The sequence below is a fragment of the Clytia hemisphaerica genome, unplaced genomic scaffold (assembly GCF_902728285.1).
Source record: "Clytia hemisphaerica strain Z4C2 unplaced genomic scaffold, Clytia hemisphaerica genome assembly, whole genome shotgun sequence".
NCBI classification, from domain to species: domain Eukaryota; kingdom Metazoa; phylum Cnidaria; class Hydrozoa; order Leptothecata; family Clytiidae; genus Clytia; species Clytia hemisphaerica.
This window is the reverse complement of record NW_027104011.1, coordinates 60,537-80,360: the sequence shown is the minus strand read 5'-3', so window position 1 is coordinate 80,360 and position 19,824 is coordinate 60,537. Positions and strand designations below refer to the sequence as shown.

Below are 19,824 nucleotides of genomic sequence, written 5' to 3'. Positions count from 1 at the left end.
TTCATTATATTGAGCAATATATTCGTTTCATTTATTTATTAGATGCGTTTAGAAACACAGCTAGTACTGGCTAGTTTTATTTTATTCATTTAAGCAAAAGCCTTTCGGAATATAACCATCTGCAGTGGTAGATCTAACAAAATAGAATTAAGTGTGACTTAAAGTTTATTTTCTTTCAAGGTAAATGGAAATAAATTATTGGCCATTATTGATTTGCTAACACGAACTAACGATGCTCCGACTATAAAGATAGGAAATGAAACATTTGATGTGATGCATATTAAATCTTTCAAAAGGTAAAATATTTCATTCAAGCAAGGATAATTAGGGGTTTCAAAGATCTCATCAACTGTGATAATTTTTGGAACGTTGCTTTTCGTGGTACACATTTTGATTATTGTCCTACAGACTTGGATGCACTTACAAATTGTAATTTTACCCAGTCCGTAGGTTAAGTACCCCACAACTGAACTAGGTATGTACATATAGATGCCTACTGTATCAAGAATAATTCTATGCACTTACCTGAATAACTACCCCGATACTCATTGTATATTTTTGGAAAAAGCACCCATTCCTACCAATGCTACCCTGAGGGTTGGCCCCCTTCCTTTCCTATACACTGTTAATGCTTGTTACAAAAGCATTCACAGTCAGAGTTGCTAAATCGTTTATGAATATTTTTTAGGGGTAACAATTTGATTGCGATAGACACCATCATTGGTAAACAAGTATGTCTGCCAAAGAAGAATGCTGTTTTTTTGATTGACTTGGTAAACAGCAATGAAAGTGATTAAGAAAAATATACAGAATGCACTTAGTTGATAGCTGTTGAGAAATTGTTTGCTTTGTATAGAAGAAGTTTTAGTCTTATCGAGCTCCCTCTCCCTCTCCCTCTTGTTTGTTAAATTTATGTTATTTGTTGTTAGTTGCAAAGTTAGCATTTTTCGAGTGTTGTAGCTGAAAATAATGAGATAATGTAAGAAAAATTAAGAATGGTCTGTCTGGACTCCTTTTTAACTTTTTTTGCGTTTCGTTTTTGTAGAGGCGTACATTCGAGGGCGGGTTTCTTATTTAAAAACCCGGTATATCTATGAGTATGTCTCCTTATACTGAAAAAACATTAAAAACGCAGGGAGTGCAGTTTGAATTTTTAGGGAGTGCAGTGTGAATTTCTACCGGTAGAATATTCTTTTGTAAGTCACCGGTATAAAAAGCCCTTTTAATGTTACTCTCATTATAGACATAATTAAACAATAAAAGTATGATAAACATGAACATGTATTGATGGAATGACTTTTATTATATTGTTCATCAAGTGAATGATTGAATGGTCAAGTGATAATTTGGTCGAGTTGTTTGATACTGTAAAATATTGTACCTGTTGGTATTTGCTTTTTGTCACTGAATTCTTCTGATTGGTGTTGCACACAAATTACTTTGTTATCCAGCTGATGATAGCATCATCTTCAAGTTATCCTCTGGGACCATCAAATCTGGTAAGTCATCTACTTTAATGCCAGAAATCTTTTCCTAAAAAAATTTCGCAAATCAGGCCATTCGTGAAATTGTGCATTTTGATGGAATTTAATTTCGCAAATTCGATACTGAAACTTTTGTTTTCAGTTCCTATGTTTCAAATTATTTTTAAATTGTCTGCAGAAGATTGAACAATCTGAAAAATTTTATTTTCTAAATTGATGTAACAAAAGTTAGGACTCTTTTTTTTATGAGAAATTGGAATAAAAAATGATCAAAACTCACTATTTTCAAGATTTTGAGACGAAATATCTTTAACAAAAATTTTCCGAACATCAATTTTTAGTTTGGCTAAAGATACATCATCTAGCGCAAAAACTTTTTCAAAATGGTTTTTCTTGTCCGAAAATATTGTCCTCAAAGTTGAAACACTTGTCTTTGCAAAACTCTTCATTTTCTTCTTCATCAAATTTTTTCATCATTCATTTACTTTTGCTGCGTAGATTAGTCAGAAAAAGACACCTTGTACATGACAAGTATGAAAAATCAACTAAAAAATTAACTATGGTCAGAGCCCTTAAGAACAAGTTTTTAGTAAGAATAGTGTACTTTGATTGAGGGTTAAGGTATTATTAGGAAATAACCAAATTTGAGGGTGAATATTAAAGTTAAAGCTTACCTTTACTCTTTTCCAATGCAGAAGGATTTGTTTAAAAGTTTATTGAGAAAATTCACTTGAGAGTGTGGAAATATTTTCTGGGACACGGATTGCATTTGCAATATATTTAAGAATATGTTTAGACTGCCTGCATATTATATTCGCACTTTGCAATGATCGTGCATCATAAATTGCACCAGCACCCTTGGACATATGTTTTCGGACATTCCAAACACGTTTCATTGATCATAGATTTGAATTGTATTTGGAATGAATTTAGGGAAATGTGTTTCCGTACATTCCAAACACGTTTCATTAATCATAGATTTAAATTTTATTTGGAATGAATTTAGGGAAATGTGTTTTCGTACATTCCAAACACGTTTCATTAATCATAGATTTGAATTGTATTTGGAATGTATTTAGGGAAATGTGTTTCCGTACATTCCAAACACGTTTCATTAATCATAGATTTGATTTGTATTTGGAATGTACTAGGGGAATGTGTTTTCGTACATTCCAAACACGTTTCATTGATCATAGATTTGATTTGTATTTGGAATGTATCTGGTGTGAGTGCTTAATACAATTCAAAGACATTTCATTTTTTATCTTAAATTTTGAATTGTATTTGAAATGTATGAAAGAGATTTTATATCATGAAATGTGTTTGTAATGCCCATCAAATGCTCTTGAAATGTCCTGGAGTTCGTAAGGGCATCACGCATCACGCTTGCGAAAGAGCGTGCGCACATTATTAAGGCCTACATGTCACGGTAAGTGTAAACCGCAGGTTACAGGTTGCAGGTTACAGGTCACAGGTTACAGGTTACAGGTCACAGGTTACAGGTTAACAAAACAAAGACCGGAAAACTGTAACGCACTCGTAACATACAATTCATAACATACAACTCATAACATAAGTTCCTGAAAATATTATATGTAAAATGGAAATGTAATATCAAAATATGTTAATAATATTATTTAGAAGACTTAAACGACAAATCATCAACCCCAAATATTGACAACAAATGACAATTAAATTATCTAAATAATGATGTTATCTCAAAGTATGAGGTTTTGTACGCCAATTAACAATAAAATATTCTTCATGCATAATAGGATGCTGACGCTGCAAGTGGATATAGATCGACAGGTTTTGAAAACAATAAATACTCCAAGAGAGCTGTTTTAGAGAGATGAAAAAGGTGACGTCATTTTACCATAAATACAAAGCAGGGGATAAAAATATTGAAACATTTATAAAATATAATCCCATTGACGCTATTTTCATCAATTCTTGTTATCATACCCAAGGTGATGCAGGAGATAAAATGAGATATGACATAGTGATTGTGAAATAGCTATTTTCCTGTTAGGGGGCTGTTTAAAGCAAAGGTGAGATCGATATTCGAATATTTCTTTATTCTTTGTATATAACATACGTAACATGTGTATAACATTGAAAAGATAATTTTTTTACATGTGTGACATAGATGTAATATATAATACAAGTATTACAGGTCCGTGTTATACACGGCATAAAACGCGAAATCACATGGTAAACACGTGGGTAGATTTTTAGCTTTAAAATAGTTCTAGATCAATAAAATACCTTTGGAATTATATTTTTGACATTAACAACTGTTTTTCAAACATTTTCTTTGTGTTTTACAGTAATTAAAGCTGACCAACACTGACCTGTGACCTGTAACCTGTAACCTGTGACCTGTAACCTGCAACCTGTAACCTGCGGTTTACACTTACCGTACATGTCATCTCCAGTACATTTTAGTTTTTAGGTTTCAATAGATCTTAGGCAAATTAAGGCCTGTCCAGATTTTTGAAATTTACCTTAATTTTTTATCACCGTTTCCACTTGTCATATCATATCACTTCATACATCGAAAAAAGCGTATTGGAGTGTAGATCACTGGAATGATCATTTGGACATGCCTTAATTTGCCTGAGATTACAATATAGTCATTTTTCATGACTCGATTATTCAATTCCGAATAAAAGACATTCAGGGAAAAAAAGAGAAACACCTGGGTAATCTAGTTAAAAAAAAGAAAGTAAATGGTAGACAAAGTAACGAGCCAAGGCAAAACGAGATTAGCGTACCACTATGGAAGAAACCGCCTCCGGCGGTTGATTATATCTGTCAATATCTTCGTAACACACACATTGTGGTGGTATACCAAGATGCCAGGTATATAATTCATTGTTTGACTTAAGAGTGATCCCTTTATTGGTTAGTTATTACGCCAACCATCAGACCATGTTTTCTTGGAAAATGAACTTGCCTCTGTTTTCTTCCTTTTCATGTAACAGAAAGCTCTATCTTCACTAGCAAGTCGAGAACTTCCTATTTTTGCTTCAGAATTGCTCCAGGCCGTGTAGATTGGTCCTTACGGCTTTAGCGAAGTGAGCGCAAGCAAGCGGACTGCATTTTCATATGGAGAATGCAAATCTCTGTAGGCTGTAAACCAGAACGTAAAATATCAAAAACTAGACTGTGAAATAATTTACAGCCTGGATATCCAGGCTACGTATTTGTAGATTAATTTACCACATTCTAGTTTTTAAATTGATATTTTTAATGGTTCAAATTTCCCCAGTTTATTTTTATCAAATACTTTATTGATTTTATTAGATAATTTATCAATTACGGTATTTAATTTTCCAATGCTTTTGGTATTAGGATAACCCGAAGAGGTAATACAATATTGCAAGTGAGAATTTACTAAAGCATAATAAAGAGAAGAAATACGTGATGATGAAATCAAATGACATTATGAACTCTCAACGCCCATAAGGCGCGGGCGGTAAAATTGCGTGTTTTTCGATGTTTTAAATTTAGGGTGTTTTGACAATCTATATCATAAATGTTATGTTTCACAGAGTTCTCAAAACCCTTTTGTTTTGTGATTTAACCTTTTCTTAAATGAAAAATGCTTGTTTATAGGACTGAAACACTTATCAAGTGCGAAAAAACGTTGTTTTAGCGAGTATATTTTTAGACGGTTTTTGGCGTTTAGCATAAACTTTTTTGCCTAACGCATGTCCATATTATTGTATTTCTAGGTCGGCAAGACCTTTCTGCATAGTGATCAGCCCTGTCAGATGGTTCATTTTTCTCAAAAGTGCTGTTTTTTGTAAAAAATATCCCTTAAAACCCCCTTGTTTGCACTTTCAGTGCCCATATCAGCCTGTTAAAAGGTCCCTGCGACATGTGACAGGGCAGGAAATTGTAGCAAATTTATCTGCCTTTCGATGAAAACAATAATATTGGAAGGTTTCCAGTGGGAAGAACGTGCATTTTTCATTCTAGCACAGACACCCCTAAACAAAGCATCCGTGGGCTGGTTGCAAGGCGGCGGACCTGTGTTGGGCGTATTTTACAGACCGGAATTTTATGTTTTTGAACTTCGAAAATTTTGAAGCGGGGAGGCGGGAAAATTTTTTATTCACTGAAAAATGGCTGCCAAGGCTGTTTTGCCTTTTTTGGTATAGAGCAGTTTTAAGTGTTTTGATGGTATATTCCAGCTGATTTGATTGTAATTTTATCACCCTGATCCTGTTTGGTAATTATCTATGATTGGTCTGTTTTCATAATCATTTGAATGGAGAATAACTGAAGAAATGGACATGTAAGTAAAGGTACAGAACAACAACAACAAAGGTAAAAACATAATTATTTATTCTATGATGTTTTTAACACTTATTGCCTATTCCAAGCCTATTCTAAAATCTTTAGTATTGATATTGAATTAAGATTGAAAAAGATTTGTTTGTTTGTGGGTAGGAAAATCTTGTGCTTACTTACAGAACTGCCCAACTGTTTTTTTCCCTTGAAACCGGCATGGGATCTTAGTGCGGGAACTGGAATAAAAAAAACAACATTGAACCATATCTGATGTGAGACCATTATTACAAGCCCTCTATACCAGACCATTATTACAAGCCCTCTATACCAGACCTGATCAAACAAATTAGTTGGACCAATCGAACAGTCAAACTAACTGAACTTCATCGAACGATTAAAGTTTGATTAAAAAAATTATTATATATATAAACCATAAAAACATTCGAAAGGGACCATTCAAAAAGTATGTACGTTGTGAGTGAGGGGGAGGGGGTTACCACCAAAAGCTTCTGAAAGCGTACGGGGAGGGGTATATAAAATAGAAAGGGACGTGTAAGCTTTACTTTGACATTTTTCAATACCAAAATTTCAGTCAAAGTTTGGTTAGATCTTCTGGTTATATCATCAACAAAGACAAAGAGAAGTTGAACTTGTTTTAATGTTTCTCAAAATCCCCTAATTTACCTTTGTATAGACATTTTTATTATGACCTCAATTTTTTTTCGAGGGGGGAGGATCATTTCAAAAGCGTACGTACACGTAGGGGTGTGGTAATGCCAAAGCGTACGAGAGCGTACAAGGGGGGAGGGGGTGGTCAATTTTCACCAATTTAGTGCGTACGTACTTTTTGAATAGACCTTTTCGCCTTTCCATCCGCCATATTGAATTTAGCCTGGATATCCAGACCGTAAACTATTTCACCGTCTAGTTTTTTATAATCTTGTCTCAGGTTTACGGTCTGGTTCAAGTAACTCGTCTACAGGGATATCTGTCCCTGCATATGCAAGTGTCTCTAATTGGTCAGTACGCGCCCAGTCACTGAGCAGAATTTTCGCGGGGTTTGTGATATTTTTCGATGCGCGCGCATAATTTATGGAAAAAGCTGACCTTGCAAAAAAAGATAAACAAATGAAAAAGAAAACACAAGTTCATTTCTAAACAAAATGGCCGCTGGAAAGGAGCCTTTATGAATGTGGCTGATGCTTTGATGTACTTTAAAGTGGTTTTGAAAGTTTATTGAGTTTGTAAAAGAGGTTTTATGGTAAGTAATTATGTGTGTCTGCCTGGGTTTCCAAAGTTTTGAGATTCTGTCAACAAGGGTTTACTCACAGACTGTGTCATTCAAAACTGTATCAGACTTTTTTAGTTGCACCAGACTCTAAAATTTTAGAAACTTTGTATGTTGAGGTAAGAGTTTTTTTTTCTGAAATTTTGAGTCTGGATACCCAGGCTATATTGAATTGTATGGTGAAATGCCGTGGTGAAATTTCCTTAGAAAGTATGCAAAACATATGCAAAAAGAAAGTATTAAATAAAAACTTACATGCATAATTTGCATTATATTAAAGTGTAATCTTGTAGAAGAAAGATTAAATTTGCTTCTCTTGAAAACTAAAAACAATTATATTCACTCATCTCTTAGAACAAGCACTTCAAAAAACCATAACATTAGACAGAAACTCAAACTGAAAAATCACCCGCGAAGGTAAAAAATAATCCTTATTCGGCTGACGGCAAATTATTCTCCTGGGAATAGAGCCGCCAAATGATCAAATCAAAACATTGATAAAGTGTGACGTCATAATTACTGCTTTCAGTTTGCGTGTTTTGAAAGTTTGATGTGTGTACTCCGTCTTCGTGGAATTTTTTAATGGCATGAAAACAGAATATGCAATGTCTTTAAGAACAAATTCCTAAAAGGCTTTTGTTGTTCTGTAAATATATCCTTTTGGATTAAGAAATTCCATCTTTTATTGTTCTAATGATTATGATATTTATTTATAAGATGCTTTGTTGTCTTTTTAATCTTTGTGTAAACTTGCATATGTTTTGCATACATTCCAACTAAATCCAACCATGGCATTTTCGTTCCTGTATTTTTGCATACAATTCAAGATGGCGGACGCAAAGGCGAAAAGGTCTATGGTCCCAAAGAGTCTGGTAAAAGTCCTTTTGATTGAGAATTTTTTTTTCAGTTGGTTCCAAAGTTTCCATTTTTTCAAAACCTTTTTCTAATCTTGGCGCACTTGTTTTTACTACATTAGTTGATATTTTAGAGGGGAAAATAGAAAAATGTAGTCTTTCTGGAAACCAGCCGGGTAGAAAATTTTTCTGACCCGACCGCAGACCATCGTAAAGAAAATCAAGTTGACCGTTCATCGTAAAGAAAATCAAGTTGACCGTTCAAGCTATAAGTTAGATATTCCCACTTGTAAATCAAGTTTTGTTTGTTAGTAGTTATTACATTGTATACTGTTTGTACATAAAAGTTATCTAAAGTTCTATTTCAATGATCTTATTACTTTTAAGTTATCAAAAAATAGCAAAAAAAACATGCATTCCGGAAACACTTTTTTTTATTTTCGCCTTATCACTAAAATATTTATGCTTTAGTTGACCATCAATATTATGTTATGTTTGGACCCAGATAAAACTTCTTCATATTCTGTCAGTTGGTCGGTCTATAGTAAATTTTGTTGAATTTAAAGACCTAGTAAATCCTGATGAATAAAGTCAGTTTTTTTTCCAGGGAGCTTCATAGTTTTCTTAAAAGGTGTCATTTTCTAGGAGGAGCATTTTAACTTACTTAGAGAATAGCTGTTATATTCTTCCAAGAGCATAATATTTCTAGAGAACATATATACATTTCCAGGAATCCCATTCTTTCCCCCAGAACAGATATATAATCCAGGAGAGCCCAGGATACAGAACAGATATTTTTTTTTCCAGGAGAAAGGGACCTCAAGAACAGATATTTCATACTTCCTAGCCGGTGGCTGCTCTTGTAAGGGGCTTGAAGAAAATTTTGATTAACAGTCTTTTGCCCTAGCATGGATAGGTCTTTAATCCTCAAGTACCCCATTTCTGAAATTTCCCTTCAAAAATTGAAAAATCTTTGCTTTTTAATTGTTCGGTGTCTATGTAGTAATGAGACTATGTTTTTTTTTACAGTATGGCTTCAAAATCAAAAAGTGTCAGTGATCCATTCAGTTGTGGCTTCATAAAAGTTATTTTGTTTGAACTGAGCATATCAACCCAGTTAAAAGGCAAGAAACATTCAGTTGAAGATGTCAGCGAAAAATTGAAAAAGAACTTTAGTGAATTCTTGGCACTCTTTGAAGTTTGTGATCTTGATGTTGATTACCTGTGGTATCGTAAAAACGAAGATCGTGCAAAAAAATTTATGCAAAATTTGAACAGGAGAAAAGGCAGAGAAATTAAGGAAATAGTGACAAGTCATTTTGGGAAAGACAGCTGGGTAAAGATGAGGGATGATGAAAGGAAGATGCACGGTATTTCGTTTTGTAAGGGGTGCAACAACAAACACAAAAAGTTTTTGGGTAAGTTGTACACCAGGATACCAGGAGATAAAGTTACCCATCAAAGAGTTTTAAAGGCTGGTTTGATCAGCATGGAGAAAGAAGCTTCAAATGCTGCACAGGAAGCACTTACAGTGATCAACCAGGAGTTCCAGGAGAAATACAACACAAGTTTTGAGGCCACTCTAGTCAGAATGAAAAAACTGGAAGACTCCAAGACCAGACAGCAACAATCTAGAAGTGTGAAGAAAGAAACTGAAAAAGCTTGGAAGGAGACAGCTGTTTTGAGGTCAGTTTATTGAGGTTATTAGGAAAATGCTAATTACAATGGATTTTAAGATTTTAAGGTTTATAATTGAACGGATTAAAATTTGCTCAAGTTAATGAGAATTAGAGTTTTGGAAATTTTTAAATGTCACACAAGTATTAATATCTTTAAATATGTTCCATAGTACATATGGTGGTACCAATTCACTAAGTTCAAGAGCTGATGTTCGGATGACAAATGGGTTTGAAAGTTATCCGGCAGCATGTTCACGTACAGCTTTGAATGAGACGAAGATTGCCAAAGGTTTAAAACGGGCTCGCAACCACGTCGGTAATCTTGATAGTTACACTTGTGATTTTGATGGATGCGTTGAAGAGGTTTGATATCTAAACTTACGTTCTTGTGCTCGCACACCTTTTGTAAGGATAGAACCAGTATTTGTAATATGGCAAGAAAAATACCCAGTCGAGAATATCAGTTAAGCATGCTTGATAGCCTTTGAACCCGAAAGAAATTACTATGGGCTTGTATCGTCGGATTTCGACACCTAAGCCCATTTCTTTCAATACTAGACCTTTTTATGCATTTTATATCAGCTAAGCATGCTTGATAGCCTTTGAACCCCGAAAGAAATTACTATGGGCTTGTATCGTCGGATTTCGACACCTAAGCCCATTACTTTCAATACTAGACCTTTTTATGCATTTTATATCAGCTAAGCATGCTTGATAGTCTTTGAACCCCGAAAGATATTACTATGGGCTTGTATCGTCGGATTTCGACACTTAAGCCCAAGACTTTCAATACTAGCCGTATATTAAAAAAGCACACTAGCACACATTGTCACACTAGCACACATTGTCACACTAGTAGGGCATTTTCCAGGCCTTCGAAAGTGACCGGGCGTGTGTGTAAGAGTAAGAGCGGTGATGATTTCGATGTCTAGTTAATCAGCATGCACTCTTTTTTCTTTAAATAGCTTAAATCTCTACCAGCCGGATCAAAACTCGACCTCCACAATATGGCAAGAAAATATGAAATGAAGAATAGTAGCGGTAAAACATTTTTTGTAATGTTCTCTATGCTTTTAGAAACAGAACATTTGCTTTGATAAAAAATTGTGCACTGTGTTCCTAACTAACATTTATAATATTCTTACCTTCTTACCAAATACAAAATTTTTTGGTACATTTTATTCCCTTCCCAATTCAAAACTTGCTTCCTACTTATTTTACTTTAGGTAAATTCCCTGATAATGGAGGGCAAGTGTTGGAAGAATATTTTGAACATGAAGATATTGATATATCTGGTTTTGAAAGACGCGGCGGTGGTAAAAAGATAAGGAAGGCAAAGTTACGGTATATATCACCAACTTAATTAAGCTCAATATTTGATTAGGGTTTCAATTTAACACAAAAATAACCAATTCTTTTAAGATACAAATCACAAATTTCTGTGAGCCCCATTGTACGTTTTAACAAAATACTTTTTTCAGCCTCACTTAATTATAATTTTAGATAGCGTATGTTCCATAAAAAATATGAAAGCCACATGCTAAAATGATACTTTTATAGATTGCCCGACGATGTATCGATTCCAGTTGCACCCTCCAATAAAGAAGTGAAAGAAGACCTTGACAAAATGATAGAGGATGTAAGTACCTCTTTTAGTATAGACTAGAGACCTGATGGTTTAGTAAAAAAATAAACCTGGTATCATTTTATTCCTCAAAGTGTTAAAAATGTAATTTCTGCAGTAACACAGAGGCTCTCTTGTACACGGGCTTGTTAGAAGCAGATGCAGTGTGTCCTGGTTCCTGTGTCTTGGTTGAATATTTTCGGTTCTTTTTTTACAGGGTCGTTACGCTGCGGGGAAATGATTGTTCCGCAAACGTTCGAAATCATGACAATGGATGGCGATGAAATCAAAATCAAAACCTTTGAAGTATCAGGTCAGTTGAAAAAAAAATTTCGAGAAAAGGATATTTGTGTATTTATAAACTCTCTCTCTCTCTCTTTCTCTCCCTCGCCCTCTTCCCTGTTTTCAAAAATAGCTTTTATCTTTCCTTAAAGGACGAAAATTTCCAATCGATTGGGTCAAAGAAGAGATGAATAAAGCACATCGAAATTTTTTCCGCTTGAAACCAGACGAATTTTACGAATCGTTGTCCGACGAAACGAGAACGAACGAATTTGAAAGAATGCAAGAACAAATTGGAAGTGTCGATCAGCTGAAAATTCTTCAAAGACAACGCACCATCGCTTGTTGGCACGATGGATCTCCTATCTCAAATGCATCTCATCTGCTTGTTATGTTTTGTGCTATTTACGATCCGGCGATATTCTTGAAAGACGACGAGTACTTTAAAGAGACAGGTAGAGTTACAGTTTAGATTATATTTACCATTTACATATTAACATGCTGCGTGAGCTATTGAATCCAAATATGCTCCGTGAAATATACTTACTGAAATCAAATAAAATTGTTATAATTCATTCTTAAATTTCCATCCCGCTAACTTCAACTCCCCCACAAATGTCTAAAAAGCAACTGGGTATTTCGACAGTTTAAAGTCTAAAACTATGTTAAAATCAGAAAGTTTTCCCGTTAAGCCATTTGTGAGATTGGAATTAAAATTCTCGAATCACCAAGATTTGTTTTGCTGACAAAAAGCTTTCATGGAAAGGGCTTTTTTGGGACAAAGGATTTTTTTCGTAGAAAAAAAAAACCGCATAGGGCATAGGCTTGTAAGCGAAGATTTTGGGATGAAATTCCATTTGAGCACTTTGAAGAAATATTTTCGCCTCGGAAAAAGTAAACGATACCTTATCGGGGAAAACTTCGTCGGGGAAAAGTGACGAAATTTTGGCCAAGTGGCGAATATTTTTCCCCGACGAAAATTTTCCCCAGCCTTAAAATGCGTTTACCAACTACCAGCAAGTGACGAATATTTTTCCCCGACGAAAATTTTCCCCGACGAAGTTTTCCCCGATAAGGTACCTGAGATGTCGCATTCGTACTTTCGTATTTTAAAATTTTTGTAGGTATGAAATATCATTTTGTGGGAATTAGTGAAAGGAGCTTTTATGATATTTTTCAAAAGAAAACCTTCAGCGATTCGTTGCCGAATTTGTCTAGAGTAAACTTACAAACAGGTTTCCAGAAAATTTCGGAAGATTTTTTTTTTGAAATTCTTTTTCGGAAAGTTCAACGGAAAATAATTCCAGCAGGATGGGCTGAAAAATTTTCCTCGTCTGTGTTACCAAAAAATACAAGAAGCATAAGAAATTTAAAAGAGTAATTTACTTTTTTAAGGAGAAGAGACATCTGTCCAGGCTGAAGTAGAGATGCCAATTCCCTACATTTTGGCTCGCTGCCCATCTAGTGGACAACAGTTAATGTATAGCGATGTTCGACTCAAAGACGTAATGGCTTGGAACAAGCATGATTGCAAAGTTCTTGGAGTCAATATTGTCGATCGTATAAGATTTTTCAAAGGTACATCCTGAAATTGTTGTTACCTTTACGCATTTACAAATTCTCGAAGATTCTTTATAAGGCAGTTCATCCCAGCTGAAAGCCTAAAAATTAAAATGGGATTTCCGAACATTTCAAACATTGCAGTCTTAAGATTCGTGCTGCATTTAAAATTATTGATTTAATCTACTTGTAATGGAAGAAATTTTGGCGGTTAGCTTGAAAAATTTGACGGATGAAGGACATTTTTGTCCAATAAAAACGCCATTAATAAGGAGAAACCTGCTTGATAGCCTGGAATAGCACACATTTCTTTCTGTTTTAGGAGATGCTCCTGCTTGCCAAGTTGAAGCAGGTCATCAGAAAGGTGGTCACTACTTTTGCTGGTCGTGTGATGTCAAAGCTGATAGAAATACTGACATCGGGCATACACTTCAAGCAAAACATCAGACATTACAGGATCGGATTGATGTTTTGATTGCGACCAGGTAGTTTTATAAATTTATTCAAAACCTGTAGTCCGAGACCCGAGTTGAGTTAGTACCAATGAAGTATAAGCCCGAAGGGCTAGAATCGAATCTCCTTGGTGGGATTTAAAGCCAACAAATCCTACCGAAGTTGCGCGGCCCGCCTGTTTTTTACACAAATGACAGATTGAAACTAAAATTCACCGCAAAATTTCGAATTTTTACACAAATGACAGATTGAAACTAAAATTTATTGCAAAATTTAAAATTGCAATTACTAGATTCAATCCGTCGTCAAAGATAAGGCGCATATTCGAAGGCTTCGCTTTTTCTTGGCTGGTAAAGGTCAGAGATTCGATTCTAGCCCTTCGGGCTTATACTTCATTGGTACCCATTCCCTCTGTTATGTTTTGATACGATGGCCTTTTTATTAAAAATTTGAATTCAGTGACCAAAATCACAAAATTATGTCCCTTGAGAAATTTTTATCAGTAGAAAGTGGTTTTGATAAAATCCGCTGGGAGTTGATTTCAATAATTTGAAAACGAGGCAAGGGATCTTCGTGACGTACTCTCGGGTACCTAATAGCCGTCCTCCCCCGCTAATTAATTTTCACCCAGGACATTCTTATTCCAAACCCCCCCCCCCGCTTATTAATTTTTGGGAAAATGTTTTTGAAAGTTCCCCTCTTTCGTCCTAATTCTGCTGTATTAGCCTTCTTTTCAAAAATTTTCCACCCAGGACATGTAACCCTGTTCTTATTGTACCAAAGAAAAGATATCTTTCAAAAAAACTGTACATTGTTTATTATTCACTTCTAAATTACAAATTCTTAATATTTATTATAGCCATGGAAGGAGGTGCGTTGCCAATAAATCCATCGATGTCCTTGAAAGAATGAAAGTGAATGCAGTCGTTCGCGATTTGATGGATCGAGATGTTCAATTGTACGGTGATGAAAAAGCAGATGATTATCGTAAAATGCTAGCCGAAGCCTATCATGGAATCCACCATCTTCCATTTTTGCTGTATGGAAGCAAACAAACAAAGCTCGCTGCGGTCGGACTTGAGGATTATGAAGTGTTAGGTTTTGAGCCCCTTCATGGAATCAGTGGCCATATCAAAAACATATATCTGGAGATTCCAAAACACCTGAAAGATAATGAAAAAGATTTATTCGATAGAGCAGTAAAGGCATCCTTCGGATCAAAACAAGTCAAACGAGCTAAAGATTATCGTCAAAGCCTGATTGATGTCATACAGTTGGTGAAAACAAAAATTGAACCTGATTTCTTAGAATTAATGAAACAAATTGCTGAAATCCAAGAAATCGCCTACGCTGACGATAAAGACCGTGACATAGTGAAAATTTTACGATTTCACAACGTTACATTCATGCATGGTCAGTATAAAGATGTACTCTGTGGCTAGTTTTATGGTTTCCCTGTTCTAATGTTTCTAAGTTTTTTCAAAGTGACGTTAAAATAAGAAAATAATAATAACATAGGTTTGCAGCAAGAGTCCCTTTATTTACTTTTAGCTATGATGATGAAGAAATTGATGCCGATCGGTAAAAAATTGACTACGAGAAAACTCTACGGTCAATACGAACACAATATTGTGAGAGAGGCTGCGATCCAGTATCGTTTGGTAGCGCTTACATCTTGCAATACGGAAAATGAGGAAAGAGCGTTTACCTTTTTCAAGGACGTATCCAAAAAATGCACAAACCATCTTCCTGACAATGTCATCAAGACTTGCTTGACCAGATGGCAAGTTCGAAAGGATTGGAAAGAGCACCTTGGATCTAAAATAAGCACAGGCAAAAATTCAATCAGTGAACATGGTCAAAAACTGAAAGAGGAAAGAACTAACACTGTTGTCCCTTTTGATTTAATCAAGGATAACGTGTCAGATTGGCAGGCCCATCTGGAGAGAATCAGCGATTTCCTTGAATGTGACGTTTGGGAGGAAAAACGCAATGGTATTGAATTTTTCGATTTGTCAAAAGCCCACCACAAAACCTATCCATCGATCCATCATTTCAGAAGCTCCTCCACAGAAAAAGAACACAAGTGAGTATGAGAAAATCAGAAATATACGGTATACGACTGGATATGAAAAATAATCTAGTCTTAGTCTTACTCTACTAACCAACTCTAATATAAATGATGGGCAACAACAAACAATGCCATTTTAATGAGTTTTTGCGACTGCACCCTCCCTCAATCAAAAAGTCTACCAAGATTGGAATTATCAATAAATCAGGCTATATTTTCTATTAATTAGGTATCTTGCAGATAAATGGAGCAAATTGGAGGACAGAAAACTACCTGCATTCTTGAGGTTGGAAGAAGATGGAAAGAAGAGAATAGTTTCAAGCTTAAACAAACCCAATCCATATGAAGGGAAAGATTTGGTAAAAACAATGAATTTTCTCAAGTTTCATCCTAGCAGTCAAACTGAATATACACTTATATAGCTGAGATCGACAAAATCGAATTCCTGTGAAAATAATGTCAACCAAACTATTATTTGCCTAAATTTATCCTTATAGTCAAAGAAAGCAAGCAACAAGCAAACGTCAGTAAGCAACATAAACACGACGAAGAAGGCAAGCAAGAAACAAGCGGGGAACAAACATTCTAGGGCTAAACGTGGACTGTTCAAATTTGCTGATGTCTCAGAATCAAAAGAAAACGGTACAACATTGACATTTGATTTTTCTTCCAAAGCCCATCAAAGAGTTAAAGGCAGTCACTCACTGTAATTCCCATAGAATGGCTCTTAAAATACCTGTAACAGGAATATCAAATTTCTTACCTTTTAGACCAAACAACAATGGAAATTGATTCTGCTGAATGTTGCGAGAGCACTGATAAGATCGAAACATCACCTGAGAAAGGAGGTAAAGAATTAAGTTTCAAGTGTAGAGGTAGATCTTAACAGGTGGAAAGTAATATTGCATATGTGCTGAAATATCATTTTATAATTGAATTTTTCAATTCAAAGACATATTTTCAAGTCATAACTTCTTACCTTAGGACAAAGAACGATGGAAGTTGATTTCACTGGAAGTAATGAAAACAGTAACAATACTGAAATATCACCTGAAAAATCAAGTGAGTATGAATGTCAGATGTAACATCGAGTTAATTATATTTCCTATATGCCTAATAAAAGAAAAAGCAAAGTAACTTTACAATTAAAATTTACATTTACAGAAAAACAATCACCATTTTTACAAAGATCTATGTTTACATCAAAACAACTCAACAAGACGCCTACAACTCCATTCAACAAACTGACTCTATCCACACCAAATATGAGTTGTATCAAAGGTATCCTAAGAATACTTTTATTCTTGGTTTATAAAGCAGAAATTTTATTTCAGAAAGAGAAATCATTTTAAATAACCAAATCCTGAGTGCGAAAGACTGAAGTTTCAGCTAAATTTCTAAAGTTACATCAACAATAACAAAATCACATACCTTTAGATAAGAAGTGCCAGGAACCAGTGTGTGGCGTGTGGCATCCACCTTCAATTGCCAAGCCATGTTACAAAAGCATGTGTAAGTCTAGAAACATTTATTCAATAGTTTAAAAACAGTACTGACAGATTTTAAATTTCTATCAAACAATTGGCAATTGTTTATAAAAACGTATAATTTTTGAGGATAAAATTTATTGTATTGTGTAATTTCATAAAGGAAAAAGTTTGCAAACAGTAAAAAATGTCACATTGAATTTTTACCTTTACAGCATCAACTCCTGTGCTAAGGGCATCCTGCTCGTCACAATCCGACTCATCGATTCCTTGTGCGTCCAAATCAGCTATACAAGGTAAAAAAAAACTTATAGGAGTTTATTTGGATGATATATGAATTACAACTCACTGACTTCAACAATGCTTGAATAATAATCCCTCTACCCAGTAAATGAAAAAAAATGGTTCAAAACAATAACATACAATAAAATTTTATTTACCACATTCCAGGTGATGATGCTTTTGATAAATCAGCAGAAACACTAACGTTAATGAACAATTCAGCAGCTGCTCAATCTAACATCGAAACATCACAGCAATCCCTAAGAGGTATAGTAATCACATTATATATAAATCTTAAAAGGCCCTCCAGGCTAAGTAGGGTTGGGAGGGATGTATGCCTTCCTCAGATGCAGTTCAGAATCCTTATTAATAATATCAATTATAATTTAGGTTCCAAAAATCCAAAATCAAAGAAAAAGACCAAAGAAAGTAAGTAAATACCAAATGTTCACTTATATTAGAATTTTCAAGCGAAATATTATACGGCTCTATAAAAAATGGGAAGAAAGAAAATCTATTTGGGATCAAATTATTATAATGTATAGATTTGCAAGAACTTAAACATAGGGTTTTAGAGTCCTTCAATTGTTTCAATTTTAGGGCTCCTATCCATAACAAAGAGCAGCGAAGAATCAAAAACTGTGCAACTTTTGAAAATACTGTTCCCAGATGAGGATCTTATCAACAAATTTGCTGATGTTAGAAAGAAATTTCAAGCTGATCAGGGCTCGTACAAAGAAGAATACGGTCAAATATGTGCCAAAGTTCAAGTGAAGTTGAATTTGCTTGAAATGCATCTTACTGGAGTACTCCAAAAGCCAACATCAAAAGAAAACAAGGATGATAGCGAATTGAAATTGAAGTACACAAGGTGTTTACAAAAGTGTCTTTAGTATTTTTATTTTATTTTTTTATAAACTTTTGTAAATAGTTCTAAATATTATTTATTATATTTAGTAATTCTTTCATCTGCTGGTTTATACAACAATCAAGAATCAACACAATATCTCAGATATCACTTTTTAAGTGATATTCACAGATATCACTTTTTAAGTGATATTCATTTTCATTTACTTGAATTTTATCAAATTAGCAAGCAAAATATTTTCTTATGCTACAAAGATAAGACTTATTAATTTCTATAATTTTTTTTATGAACATATATACATGATATCATTTAGTTATATCACTTTCCTAGTTCCATTTGTAATTTCCAACTTGAATTAATTATTTCAAATCAGCTTGATTTGCAGAATAAATCAATAGCATTTAAATTATTATTTAAAAATATGAGGCAATAGAAATTCTTAAATTTAATTTCTAATTTATTTTATAAGCTTAGAACAAGATAGAGAGAAAAGATTTATGAAATCAAAATACAGTGCTGTCCTTCAGTAGTATATACTTCAGCATTTTCCAACTGCTTGGAGGCCCAATGATGTGATAAGTAAAATTAACTAAAATCGTTACATAACGAAAAAATTATGGCGTTAAAAGATTTTAAGTTTCTTTTATAAAAATGTTCAATAAGTTCAATTTTTTGAGTATTCGATTAAAGTTTCACGACCAAACAGCTTTTAATCGATTACATATCGAAAAATTGATTTGTGATCGATTATTTATCAGATTTTAGGGAGTGGTACTTTAATTGGATTAACTTTCGCCTTCACGCGATTAAATTTCTTGATTTCTCGAATTTTCGCCATTTTCGCGAAATTAAAAGCAACATTTTTCGCTGATCTCGATTGGGATGTACTGAATTGAATCCAATCCCCTGGTAGCATGGGGCCTAGAAAAGCTACTATACTCTTTTTTTTAAAGCATACATACGGTAAATTTTGGCTGAAGCATTCTCAAACCCTGTGAAAGGCTGAACAAAAAAAAGTTAAAAACAAAATTTATTTTTATTTATTTTTGGGCTAGTTGGTGGAATAAGGGCCGGCGTAAAAAGGGCCGGTAATGTAGTCAATAGTTGGTCAAGATCGAATTATAATCGATAACGATACGTGATCGAAGGTAAGTAAATAATTGATAAGTAATCGATGATTGTTAACAGTCGATACATGATTGATAAGTAATCGATAGGTTGTATGTAGTCGATATGTGATCGATAAGAATAATCGATCGCTGATCGATACTCAAGATTTTTTGAAGGTCTGATTATCTATCGATTCTATCGGTTAATCAATATCTAATCCATCGATTACTTATCGATTACTCAAGATTATCGATTATATCGATTAACTACGCCTGGGCTAATCAAGGTACAAAATTATATCTATAATAGACAGGTTTCAATGTTTTGATTTTGCATGGGTGCACTGACACTGATGTGGGTGCTGGTGGGTAGGCAATTGTGCTTGATTATTGTAGGCAAATGACTTAAAATTTATATGGAGGCGAGGAAAAATCAATAAAATTTTTGATAACTACCAGTCATCCCTTCAAAATTTATGAA

General features: G+C 34.3%; 1 protein-coding gene across 1 annotated transcript; it reads left to right on the top strand.

Annotated features, from left to right (window-relative positions):
- Positions 1 to 5,667: 5,667 nt before the first annotated feature.
- On the top strand, positions 5,668 to 18,259 carry LOC136811373 (uncharacterized). The gene is made up of 21 exons (XM_067067973.1): positions 5,668 to 5,822; positions 9,778 to 9,970; positions 10,573 to 10,648; positions 10,834 to 10,951; positions 11,168 to 11,250; positions 11,449 to 11,544; positions 11,666 to 11,968; positions 12,909 to 13,091; positions 13,396 to 13,558; positions 14,386 to 14,939; positions 15,078 to 15,612; positions 15,827 to 15,956; positions 16,095 to 16,239; positions 16,368 to 16,445; positions 16,582 to 16,659; positions 16,762 to 16,878; positions 17,035 to 17,109; positions 17,300 to 17,380; positions 17,535 to 17,633; positions 17,757 to 17,795; positions 17,967 to 18,259. Exons 2-21 carry the CDS (start codon positions 9,824 to 9,826, stop codon positions 18,257 to 18,259), a joined length of 3,393 nt encoding a protein of 1,130 aa, XP_066924074.1. The 5' UTR covers positions 5,668 to 5,822; positions 9,778 to 9,823.
- Positions 18,260 to 19,824: the final 1,565 nt, after the last annotated feature.

Coding starts and splice junctions, on each gene's coding strand:
- LOC136811373 (XM_067067973.1), top strand. CDS start 9,824: ATGACAAATGGGTTTGAAAGTTATCCGGCAGCATGTTCACGTACAGCT. Junction 10,952..11,167: donor ATAAGGAAGGCAAAGTTACG/GTATATATCACC, acceptor ATACTTTTATAG/ATTGCCCGACGATGTATCGA. Junction 16,879..17,034: donor AAATATGAGTTGTATCAAAG/GTATCCTAAGAA, acceptor ACATACCTTTAG/ATAAGAAGTGCCAGGAACCA.